The 12,559-nt window shown below is 40.9% G+C and overlaps 1 protein-coding gene across 1 annotated transcript in view; it reads right to left on the reverse strand.

Annotated features, from left to right (window-relative positions):
• rapgef4a (Rap guanine nucleotide exchange factor 4a) overlaps nt 1-12,559 on the reverse strand; it is a 75,628-nt gene that overhangs the window by 18,232 nt on the left and 44,837 nt on the right. Inside the window, exons 10-21 of the mRNA XM_016276281.1 lie at nt 12,442-12,546; nt 11,209-11,249; nt 11,068-11,125; nt 10,676-10,822; nt 3,931-4,028; nt 3,724-3,809; nt 2,334-2,412; nt 1,989-2,139; nt 1,754-1,842; nt 988-1,018; nt 818-896; nt 407-553 (exon numbers count right to left, since the gene is read on the reverse strand). Of these exons, the coding sequence (XP_016131767.1) occupies nt 407-553; nt 818-896; nt 988-1,018; nt 1,754-1,842; nt 1,989-2,139; nt 2,334-2,412; nt 3,724-3,809; nt 3,931-4,028; nt 10,676-10,822; nt 11,068-11,125; nt 11,209-11,249; nt 12,442-12,546 (1,111 nt within the window). The remainder of the gene's footprint in view (nt 1-406; nt 554-817; nt 897-987; nt 1,019-1,753; nt 1,843-1,988; nt 2,140-2,333; nt 2,413-3,723; nt 3,810-3,930; nt 4,029-10,675; nt 10,823-11,067; nt 11,126-11,208; nt 11,250-12,441; nt 12,547-12,559) is intronic.

Genomic DNA, 12,559 nt, shown 5'->3' on the forward strand with positions numbered 1-12,559 from the left:
GTCCGCCTGTGTGTGTATGTGTGTGTGTGTGTGTGTGTGTGGCTGTGTGTGTGTGTGTGTGTGTGTGTGTGTGTGTGTGTGAGTGCAGTGAGTCAGCACAAGGTCACAGTGTAGCAGATGTAACTGGAGTGAGATTGGAGTATCTGTCTCAGACAGCAGCAGTACTGGGATGCAGAATGTGAAATGCTACAGCAAGATGTGTGCAGTAAAGAGCTCATATTGTCAGCCAGAGGTCAAAGAGACAAGAGTCAGTGCAACAGCACACTCTGCAAACATGGAATTAATCAACCTGCAATTAATGAAACACCAATGGAAACAAAGGAAATGGCTGTCAATACATTGATAAGAATGTAAAATAGCTTGAGTGTGTATGTGTGTGTGTGTGTGTGTGTGTGTGTGTTTTCACCTCCGGCTGAGTTGAGGTGGATGAGCAGAAGATCATCTCCTGACCCAAGTTTATCGGTAACAGCGGCGATGACCTCTCTGACAGATGCAGCGACAGGCACTCGGATAGTGGAGTAGGTATGATCACTGCAGTACACCTTAAAGAGGACTTCAACAAAACACACACATATTTGAAAAGAACATTGACATTGAAACATTGATAAATATATATATATATTTTTTTAAATAATAAAACAATAATAACTTGATCACTTCACCACAGAATAACTTCATTCTATCTTTTCATCTATCTATCTATCTATCTATCTATCTATCTATCTATCTATATCTATCTATCTATCACATCTGTGAAATTAACCAAAGGAGAGAATAGTGTTCTGTCAGTCACAACAGAGAGCAGATACAGACTCACTCTCATCTGTGCTTCTGATCGGCTGTTTCTTCTGCAGTCTGTCGTTCCCTGTGCTGAACTGACGCAGCAGGACTTTGTGCTGAAATGAGAGAGAAGGACTATCACATGACACTTATTCAACACTGAAGAGAATACGACAGAAACTCTGTTTGTTTTTATGGTCCCCTCACCTTTTTCTGAGAGGGCCGGCCATCCTCACAGCTGTGAATAAATGTTATGAGTGTTATGATTACGAGCAAGTAAAAGGTTTCTCTGAACTTTCTCAGCCTGATATATTAAACCTATAAAGCCTGCTGTGTTATGTTTGATACACACATTACTAAGGCCTCTACATTATCAACATGATCAAAAAATTAAAATTGATAATCCATTCAACTTTTTTTTGTTTTGTTTTTTAGAAAAATCATGCTAAAATGTATCACATATGATTTATTGTTCATCTGTCAGACATCATTGCATTGCATGACATTATGTTTTGCTCCCACAATAAAAAAAACTACAAAGCTTTGATGATAAAACTAAGCATTTAAATAGCAACTTACTAATACATTAGATATAGAGTGACATCTGATATTTATATGCATTTATGTAAGTAATTTGTCATACTGTTATAAGGCTCTCAATGATTTACAATACAAGCTATCTGAATATCATCTTACGTTTTGGTCGTATAAATATCAGCATCTTTACCAAATTGCATAATTTTTTCTCAGGGCCTCTTTGTTCCACCTTGAGTATAAGCTTCATATTATCACTATATCATAGTGAGCAACAAAAGCTGGATGTATCAAATATAATACCCAACAAAAACACATATGCAGATTTTAAGGTTCTTTTAAGGCTAATGTTCTGTTTCAAAAAAATAAGACGCTTCTGACTATGACTTCATATGTCTAAACAGGGTTGAAAATCTGATCTGTAAGACTGTGCTCTTACTTCTGTTTGATGATCTTCTCTAGTTCAGGCAGCTGGTCTTTTAGAGCTGGAATGAGTCTGGAATCTTCACACACTGTCTCATTAAACTCCTGCAACAAACAACACGCTCAGACTGACACACACTAAATCACAGCGGGACCAGAAAGGCTCTAGAAATGACATAAACAGCTTAACTTGAATCAAGCAGCACTGCTGAACAGATCAGAGCAGTCCTGAGTCAGGTGAAGCTGCTGACCTGGAGGAAGTTGAAAGAGCTGTCCTCCTCCTGCAGGTGGTCTGTGTTGATGGCGGCCCACTGTAAGACCAGGCGAATCACCCTGCGCTTGTTATTGAGAGCGTAGTCCATCCGCTCCTGTTCACTGCCCTGAGACGGCTGAGCATGATAGGTGAATGAGAGCTAAGGACTTCAAAGCCACACGCAAGTACAATCTGAGAGTTCAGTAACCCTCTCATCTGTTGAATAAAACAATGTTCATAAAGGACACAGCTATGGCATATTGACCATCTTAACCAAGTTGATGAACTACAGAGACTTCAGTTACGTATTTCACCAATCAGTCAGTAGAGCTGTAAAGGATATTGGGCCATGAGCAGTGGACACAGCTGACTGTTTGGGACAAAAACACAGTGCATAAGCAAAAAGTCATCCAGAGCAGGATCTACAGAGACAGAGAAAAGAAAAGTTATGTATGTTTCATTTATGCACTGTATAATGTATATTTATAGAGTTGCCACTCTTGATTTTTCCAGGACATTTCCAGTTGTGATTCCTGGATAAAGACTTTTGATTGTCGATTTATTAATGAATCATTGACACCATTTTTCCACCAGTTTGATGGATTCATTAAAAATGAATCAAAACAATTTGCTCCTTGCTTGCAAGCCATCACTATGGCTTGCAAGCAAGTTTTACAAATGCTGTACACAAGGGCAATATCTATACTATCGTTCAAAATTATGGGGTTGGTAAAATGTTTAATGTTTAGTAATTTTGTGATATAATTGTGAAATATTATTAAAATTCAAAATAACAATTTTATATTGTAATATATGTTAAAATGTCATTTATTCCTGTGATCAAAGCTGAATTTTCAGCATCATTCCTCCAGTCTTCAGTGTCCCATGATCCTTCAGAAATCATAATAATATGCTGATTTTCTGCTCAAGAAACATTTCTGATTATTATCAATGTTGAAAAGTTTGTATTTTGTGTTTTGATGAATACAAAGTTCAAAAGAACAGCATTTATTTGCTGTTAAAAAGCAAATATTTGCTGTTATATTTTTATATTAAAATATAATTTTTTTGAAACATTATAAATGTTTTCACTGTCACATTCAGCAATTTAAAGGGGTCATATGATGCAATTTTAAAGATCATTATTTTGTGTATTTGGTGTAACAGAATATGTTGACATGCTTTAATGCTCAAAAAAACACATTATTTTTCAAATACTGTACATTATTGTAGGTCCTCTATGCCCCGCCTCTCTCAAACACGTCGTTTTCAACAAAGCCCCCTCCTTTGACAAGCGCAGTCTGCTCTGATTGGCCAGCTGACCCAGTGCATTGTGATTGGCCGAACGCTTTCGCACTGAAACACAGCGTCTCCCTGACATGCTGCATCAACATTACCGCTGTTCCTGAAACCACGCCTTCATTCTTTGTGTGCACATTTGGGCGGCGTTATGCAAATCTTCCCACATAGTGAGGTAGACATGTGGGGGCGTGTTAGAACGAGGCGTTTTAGGTAGGCGTGGTTGACTCTTAACTTTTATAAAGAATATCTCTTTGGATTTGAGACTTTAGTCTTTGCAACTTTACAGATCTTCTTTATGCACCAAGAGCTTGTAACACTCCAAAGAGAAAGGAAAAAATTAAATCGCATCATATGACCCCTTTAATGCATCCACTTCCTGCTTCATTATTTAACTGCATATTATTTCTCTCACTGAACGCACTGCAAAGCACCTGACTCTGTGAACTGGGAGTCGAGCTTCATTGTCTCCAGAAGATGTTCCAGAATCTTCTCTGGAGTTCCTGACATCACCGTGTACCTGAAGAACAGATGCACAAAGCTCACGCATTGACACGTAGTTTGAGGTTATACTGTTTGCAGTTATTTCATAGTAGTCTTCAATTCTTAATGTTAAAATTGACAGAGGAATAGAAATGTACTTGAGAGGAGAGGAACTGGAGCTCCTGTTGTTAGTTTTCTCCAAAACTAACACATCCTCCTCATGTTCCTTCAGACGGACCGTGTTTGCCTCCACATCCTGGATACACACACAGATGAAACAGAATTAGATTTAATCATAAAAAATTAAATGTAATGCACTAACATCTGAAATGACTGGTTAGGTCACTCAACAGACAGCACTGATGTGCTTAGCTAATGGTGGATTAGTGCTGTTGTGATAGTGTTCAGGACATGAGCTATTGGATGTCAGCAGTTTAGCAGCAATACGCACTAAACTCACTTTTACAGCACTGAACCGAGAGCTCAGGTCAAGCAGCTGAATTATGAATGATCGAATGGAGGTGTTTGTCACTTAAAGTGTTCCACAATGTCACTTAGGTAATGTACTGTTGTAAAGCATCATCATTACCAGTAGAGGGAGACTAATACTCAAGTTACAGCTGGGATTCTCAACCTATTTTGTCTGAAGGCCTGTGATAAATTACTACCATTACGTTATGTTAGAAATTACTTTTAAAAAGTACACTTGAGATTTTAAGTAATGTTCTAACCTTTCAATTAATATGTTGCATAGGGAAGACAGAGGAATGCTGCCGTTGCATTAACATATGCAGCTGTATTTGATCAACTGTTTGTTTTTTCTTGAGTAATAATGTTCAGTCGTTTGTATTCAAGAATTTAAGGTTTATACAGAAACTGAGTGTAAAAAGTAAATCTACTCCGTGAAATAAGGAAGAAGTGTAACAACATCCTAAGTGATACAGTGAATACTGATTGCTTTTGTCCAGTTGCATGATCATGTGTAACAATAGGCCCTTTCGCACCACTTTAGTTCCAGAACTAAACGTACGGTACTAAAGTCCTGGGACGATTTTGCGCGAACTATTTCCCAGTACCATTTAAAGGGTTGCATTCACACCGACAGTGTGTACTAGGAACCGGTCGACAGCGACGTCATTTGTGCGCGGCGTTCAACAACAGAAACAAAGAAGAACAACATTAACAACAGGAGGATGGAGGACGCTGTGATCGGAGCTGTGTTTTTGTTGTGTCTCGCGGGTTTCACAGTGGACATGGAAAGTCGACGTATACGTAAAGCGATTGAAAGAACGGAAAGGAGGACTAAGAATCTCCAACGACAACTGGCAGTGCTACATTTGCTACAAGTGCCTGCACTTCAGCGTCCGTCCATCTATCACTGTTCTCCATACTTGCGAAATAAGTTGACATGCTTAAAGTATGTTTACACAGCGTTTTAAATCATGGCGGGGGGGGGGGGGGTTTTCATACGTGTTTGGCCAATCAATGTCTACTTACGTCACGATTAGTACCAGTTGTGCTGGTTAGACCCTGCTCTGGAGTAGGAGCTAATTTGGTTCTCGAAAAAGGCAGTCCGGTACTAAAATCGCTCCCAGTTCCGGCGGTGCGAACACGCCGAAAAGTGGGTAGTTCCACAATTAGTTCTGGTACTATGAAAAGGTTCCAAAAAGGTGCAAAAGGCCCTAATGCAACAAATGAACCTAGAATGTGAAATCTCACTAAATCTCCCTATATTTGTTTAGATAGTAGGCATCCTGTTTGTGTCTGTACCAAAGACACACTAACAGCCACACACACACACACACCCTCACTATCAGCACTATCAGAATGAGCTTCCGCTTAGACGCTGCTCCGGCTTTCCTGAGCTCAGCTCTCTATTGTCAGAGCGCTGGGAGAGAGATTCTCCTGTGCTGCTGATGGATGCACCATTATAAAATACAAACAGACACACACACACACAAACATACACACAAATGCAGCCAGAGAAAACAATTAGACGATAATTAAATAATCATTAGGCCAACAGTACACAAGCAAAAATGTAATTAAGTGACAAAATGTTAATCATGACTCTCTTATATTTAAGCTTCTTCTTTAGATTCTAGATTCTGGACAGTTGCATCCTGGGATGTTTTTCAGTATTGCTTGACAGTACTGAAGGAGTTCATATGTATACGGCTTATAAGCTTCACACTATTTTTAATTAAAATATTTGGTTTGTAATGAAATTCATGTGATGGTATCTGAGTTCCCCTTCAGGAACTCAAGCTGCGTCGAAATGCTTTGGGAACGTGTCTGCGTGACTACGCTCTGAAACACATGTGTAATCAGTCCAACCGAATCACTTGATGTCACCGGGCGGGGATGACGTAGCGACCAGGAAGTATAAAAGCACATGCGGTGGAGACAGCGGCAGTTTTGTTGTTCAGTAAGAGCTCTATGTGTTCGTCTTATTTATTGTTGTCTGTCTTGAAAAAGTATCTAAAAATTGGCAAGCAAAGACAAGAAAACTGAAAAATAATCATTCAGACTGTGTGTTCATCCCTGCTTGCGCTTCATTATGGGTGGGGATACACACAGTTTGTGTGTTGCTTGTCTGGGAGCGGGGCACGCTCGGTCAGCTCTCGAGGGAGCTGACTGTCCGCATTGTGTTCGCCTCACGATGCGGACGCTCCGCTCCCAGAGAGCACTCTTTGAGGAGGGTCTTCACGCTAAGGAATTCTTCAGCTTTGGTGGGTAAAGCATACACGGTTTTTTATTTTTATTATTATTTTATTCATCGTGTTGAAGGCATATCAGGCTGACCTGCTAAAAGAAATGGATGAGGGAGAAGAGATTAAGAACGACGATATTGCAGAGCTACGTCGGGCCACAGATTTGTCGCTTAGATTTGTTGCTGATTGCCACCAAAAGACACCTGTGACTGACCCAGTCCAATATCAAAGAAAAAAGGATCAGCCCCAGCTGTGTACAAGCTCTTCTCACAGAGAAGTCCAGAAACGGAGCGTCACCACTCGTATTCCCCCACAAAAAGAACAGGAGTCGAGGCGGCGCTCCAGGTCAAAGTCTTCCAGAGAAATTATGGATCATTTTCAACAGGAAGGATTCGACCAAGAAGTCCTGACATAAGGACATCAGGAATTTTGAGGGCAGGCCCTTCTGGGGAAGAGCGGTTCACACCTCAGCATACGGTGCCCATCTCTCCTCAGTGCCCTCAGGAGATCGTCTCATTAACCCTGCCACCCCTGGTGCTTCAGGGCACAGTGGTCTCCAGCGAGCGCAGCTCTCAGCTTCCACCTGGAAATATAGCGATTCTGGGAGGCTCGCTTCCTCAAAGGAGGTCTCTAGAGCAACTAGATCGGTCGTTCCCTGGTCTCAAGAGACTCGTTCCCTCAGTAGATCATCTGTCAGTGTAGAAGCTTCTGCCAAATGTGTCACAATGGGTCCTACGCATTGTACAAAGAGGTTATAAGATTCAATTCGGGTCTCGCCTGCCTCTATTCAAGGGGGTGTTTCCCACTCTGGTGGGCCCTGAGCAGGCTCTAGTCATGAAAAAAATAGTCGACACTCTCTTGAGGAAGGAGGCCATTGAGGTGATCCCTCCTCACGACAGAGAGTCCAGGTTTTACAGTCGGTACTTCATTGTTCCAAAGAAGGATGGGGGGTTGCGTCCAATTCTAGATCTGCATCTGTTGAACCACTCAGTAATGCAGTTAGGTCCACTCTCAGAAAATCAGCCAGGTCAGAGGACTGGTTTGTCACGAAATATCTTAAAGACGCATACTTCCATACATCCATCATTCTCAACACAGGAAGTTCCTGAGGTTTGCTTTCGGGGGCAAAGCTTCCCAATATCGGGTTCTTCTGTTCGGCCTTGCGCTTTCACCCCGCACGTTTACCAAGTGTGTGGATGCTGCTCTGGCTCCACTGCGACTCCAGGGCATCCGCATACTGAATTACATCGATGATTGGCTGATACTAGTTCAATCAGAGCAGATAGCGGTTCGGCATTGATATGTCGTTCTTGCTCAGAAAATAGTCGACACTCTCTTGAGGAAGGAGGCCATTGAGGTGATCCCTCCTCACGACAGAGAGTCCAGGTTTTACAGTCGGTACTTCATTGTTCCAAAGAAGGATGGGGGGTTGCGTCCAATTCTAGATCTGCATCTGTTGAACCGCTCAGTAATGCAGTTAGGTCCACTCTCAGAAAATCAGCCAGGTCAGAGGACTGGTTTGTCACGAAATATCTTAAAGACGCATACTTCCATACATCCATCATTCTCAACACAGGAAGTTCCTGAGGTTTGCTTTCGGGGGCAAAGCTTCCCAATATCGGGTTCTTCTGTTCGGCCTTGCGCTTTCACCCCGCACGTTTACCAAGTGTGTGGATGCTGCTCTGGCTCCACTGCGACTCCAGGGCATCCGCATACTGAATTACATCGATGATTGGCTGATACTAGTTCAATCAGAGCAGATAGCGGTTCGGCATTGATATGTCGTTCTTGCTCACATGAAACGGTTGGGGTTAAGACTAAACGCAAAGAAAAATGTGCTTTTTCCAGTACAGAGGACCACTTATCTAGGTGTGGTGTGGGATTCGACCATGATGCAGGCACGTCTGTCTCCTGCTTGGATCGATTCGATCCTCACAGCAGTCAAGAGAGTGAGAGAAGGCCAGTCACTCACTGTCATACAGTTTCAGAGACTGTTGGGTCTGATGGCAGCTGTGTCCAACGTGACAACTTTTGGCCTGCTGTACATGAGACCCTTGCAGTGGTGGCTCAGGATTGCCCCGAGGGGCAACCCGTTTTGTATGATCAAGGTCACATGGTTAGGCTTACGGGCCTTTGACATGTGGAAGAAACCTTGGTTCCTGTCACAAGGCCCCGTGTTGGGAGCTCCTTGTCTTCGTGTAACGCTAACGACGGACACATCGGTGGTCTCTTACATCAACCGGCAGGGGGGTCTGCGTTCGCACCTCCTATACAGGCTGGCATGCCAGATCCTTCTGTGGGTCCAGGAGAAACTGCTCTCCCTGAGGGCAGTGTACATCCCTGGGCACCTCAATCAGGGAGCAGACATCCTGTCGAGGCAGAGGCTGAGGCCCGGGGAATGAAAGCTCCACACTGAGGTGGTGGAGCAGATTTGGAAGAAGTTCGGGCAAGCCCAGGTGGACTTGTTTGCATCTCGAGAGACCTTACAATGTCCCATATGGTTCTCCCTCACACATCCAGCCCTGCCCCTGGCATGGCCAGAGCCTTTCTGTATCCCAGACCGGGGTATGTCCCCAAGGTGCCCTCAGTTGTTCCACAGCCAGTTGTTCTGCAGGCATTCTTTCCTCCTCCCTTTCGGGACCCTGACCAGGAAAAGCTTAATTGTGTCCACAGAGCTGCCCTGTGGAGAAAGTCGGACCAGTTATTAATTTGTTACAGTCCATACAAGAAAGGTCTTCTAGGCTAACAAGCAGACCCTAAGCAGGTGGATAGTGGATGCTATCACTACTTCTTACGAGTCCTCTGATCTCCCCTCTCCATTGGGGGTCAGGGCTCATTCCACTAGAGGTATGGCGGCCTCCAAGGCCTTCTCGTCCAGTGTTTCTATGCACGACATTTGTGACGCTGTGGGATGGTTCACCCCTCTGACCTTCGTCAGGTCTATAGCCTTGACCTTCATGCCACTCCTGGCTCCTCAGTCCTCTCGACCTAGCTGTGCTGATCCACACTAGGCAGGGATTGGTCATTCTGGGGACGTGGGTATACTCATTCCCAAATCATTTCGACGCAGCTTGAGTTCCTGAAGGGGAATGTCACTAGATTACGTATGTAACCCTAGTTCCCCTGAGGGAACGAGATGCTGTGTCTCGTAGCCATACTTCCTGCATCCCTGCGGGCACTTCCTTCTCAATCCAGAAGCTGCCGCTGTCTCCACCGCATGTGCTTTTATACTTCCTGGTCTCTACGTTGGACTGATTGCACATGTGTTTCAGAGCGTGGTCACGCAGACGCGTTCCCAAAGCGTTTCGACGCAGCGTTTCATTCCCTCGGGGAACTAGGGTTACATACGTAACCTAGTGACGTTATTATTGTTTGCTAAAACTAAAACTTAAAACATAAAGTCAATGCACAACAAAATGACTAAAACTATCAAATTAAAGTTAAAACAAAAAATATAAAATAAAAGCTCTCAAAATATTAACAAAAACCATAGAAGTATAAATTATACTAAAATACCAATGGTAGATTCAAGTTGTTATTGTTAACTAAAACTAATACATTTAAAATCACTTTTGGTAAATAAATAAAATAAAATTACAAATGCTGTTTTGGCAACTACATGGAATAAAATAGGTTGAAGTACTGAAAATAACTTAAATTAAAACTAAAACTGAAATAAAATAAAATAAATTAAAGCTAAATAAAACTATTTAAACAAATAAAAATCACATTTTAAAATTACTAAAACTTAAACTAATATTAAAATAAAGACTGAAAATCTAAAAATAAAAGCTAAATATCAATATATACTATAATAGTTATAAATCATACTACTAACACTGGTACAATTTAGATTTGTCTATGAATTAATTTTAAACATTTCAGCATAACTGGTAGTGTATGCATCTGTGTACCATGGCATTACATTATGCATCTGTTATATATCTTAAATAAAACTACTTAATTTAGATCTAACAACATCCAAATTAAGCACATTTTATTTTATTTTATTTTATTTTACAGTCCACAATATTATTTAGAATTACTGAATGAACTTAAAAATTGCACCAACAAAACAAAATTTATAGGGCAACAATTGCAGCGTAGCACTTTTTGCAGTTTAGGGTATCTGACAAAGCACTTTTCTAAGTGTAGGGCATTTGTTTTGTTGTGAATAATGACCCCTGACCCTGAGGATTCTGTTGAAGTCTTCTTTATCCACTCTCAGTAAGTGGCAGTTGTCCTCTCTCAGTACGATAGATGCTGCCCGAGGTGCGTCATTGACCAGAGCCAGCTTCCCGAAGTCATCTCCCTCATGCAACGTGCAAACTACACCCTGAAACGAGACATGACATCTAAACAGCCTGCTGTCATCTGCCAGACAAACCAGCAAAGAGCACAGACAGTTATGAAAACACATTCCAGCTGTAATACAATTTGTACACACACACACACTTTCCTGGCACAGTCTGCATGTACTAGAATTGGCTTGTGAGTGATTAGCTGGTCTGCATGATCACACATGAAACGCTTAATTAGTCTGTTGAATGTGGAGCATTAGTAGGGAATTACTAGTCTGACCTTTCCATAGATCACCACGTTAACGGAGCCCTTCAGGATGATGTACCATTGAAGTCTTCTTTATCCACTCTCAGAAAGTGGCAGTTGTCCTCTCTCAGTACGATAGATGCTGCCCGAGGTGCGTCATTGACCAGAGCCAGCTTCCCGAAGTCATCTCCCTCATGCAACGTGCAAACTACACCCTGAAACGAGACATGGCATCTAAACAGCCTGCTGTCATCTGCCAGACAAACCAGCAAAGAGCACAGACAGTTATGAAAACACATTCCAGCTGTAATACAATTTGTACACACACACACACTTTCCTGGCACAGTCTGCATGTACTAGAATTGGCTTGTGAGTGATTAGCTGGTCTGCATGATCACACATGAAACGCTTAATTAGTCTGTTGAATGTGGAGCATTAGTAGGGAATTACTAGTCTGACCTTTCCATAGATCACCACGTTAACGGAGCCCTTCAGGATGATGTACCATGATGTGCCCTCCTCCCCTTGATTAAACACTAGGAACAAAATAGATCAATAATGAACATCAAACTCTGTGCAGAATTATTGTTTGCTAAAACTAAAACTTAAAACATAAAGTCAATGCACAACAAAATGACTAAAACTATCAAATTAAAGTTAAAACAAAAAATATAAAATAAAAGCTCTCAAAATATTAACAAAAACCATAGAAGTATAAATTATACTAAAATACCAATGGTAGATTCAAGTTGTTATTGTTAACTAAAACTAATACATTTAAAATCACTTTTGGTAAATAAATAAAATAAAATTACAAATGCTGTTTTGGCAACTACATGGAATAAAATAGGTTGAAGTACTGAAAATAACTTAAATTAAAACTAAAACTGAAATAAAATAAAATAAATTAAAGCTAAATAAAACTATTTAAACAAATAAAAATCACATTTTAAAATTACTAAAACTTAAACTAATATTAAAATAAAGACTGAAAATCTAAAAATAAAAGCTAAATATCAATATATACTATAATAGTTATAAATCATACTACTAACACTGGTACAATTTAGATTTGTCTATGAATTAATTTTAAACATTTCAGCATAACTGGTAGTGTATGCATCTGTGTACCATGGCATTACATTATGCATCTGTTATATATCTTAAATAAAACTACTTAATTTAGATCTAACAACATCCAAATTAAGCACATTTTATTTAATTTTATTTTATTTTACAGTCCACAATATTATTTAGAATTACTGAATGAACTTAAAAATTGCACCAACAAAACAAAATTTATAGGGCAACAATTGCAGCGTAGCACTTTTTGCAGTTTAGGGTATCTGACAAAGCACTTTTCTAAGTGTAGGGCATTTGTTTTGTTGTGAATAATGACCCCTGACCCTGAGGATTCTGTTGAAGTCTTCTTTATCCACTCTCAGTAAGTGGCAGTTGTCCTCTCTCAGTACGATAGATGCTGCCCGAGGTGCGTCATTGACCAGAGCCAGCTTCCCGAAGTCA

This window comes from Sinocyclocheilus grahami, unplaced genomic scaffold, assembly GCF_001515645.1.
Source record: "Sinocyclocheilus grahami isolate Dianchi unplaced genomic scaffold, SAMN03320097.WGS_v1.1 scaffold100.1, whole genome shotgun sequence".
In the NCBI taxonomy this organism is placed as follows: domain Eukaryota; kingdom Metazoa; phylum Chordata; class Actinopteri; order Cypriniformes; family Cyprinidae; genus Sinocyclocheilus; species Sinocyclocheilus grahami.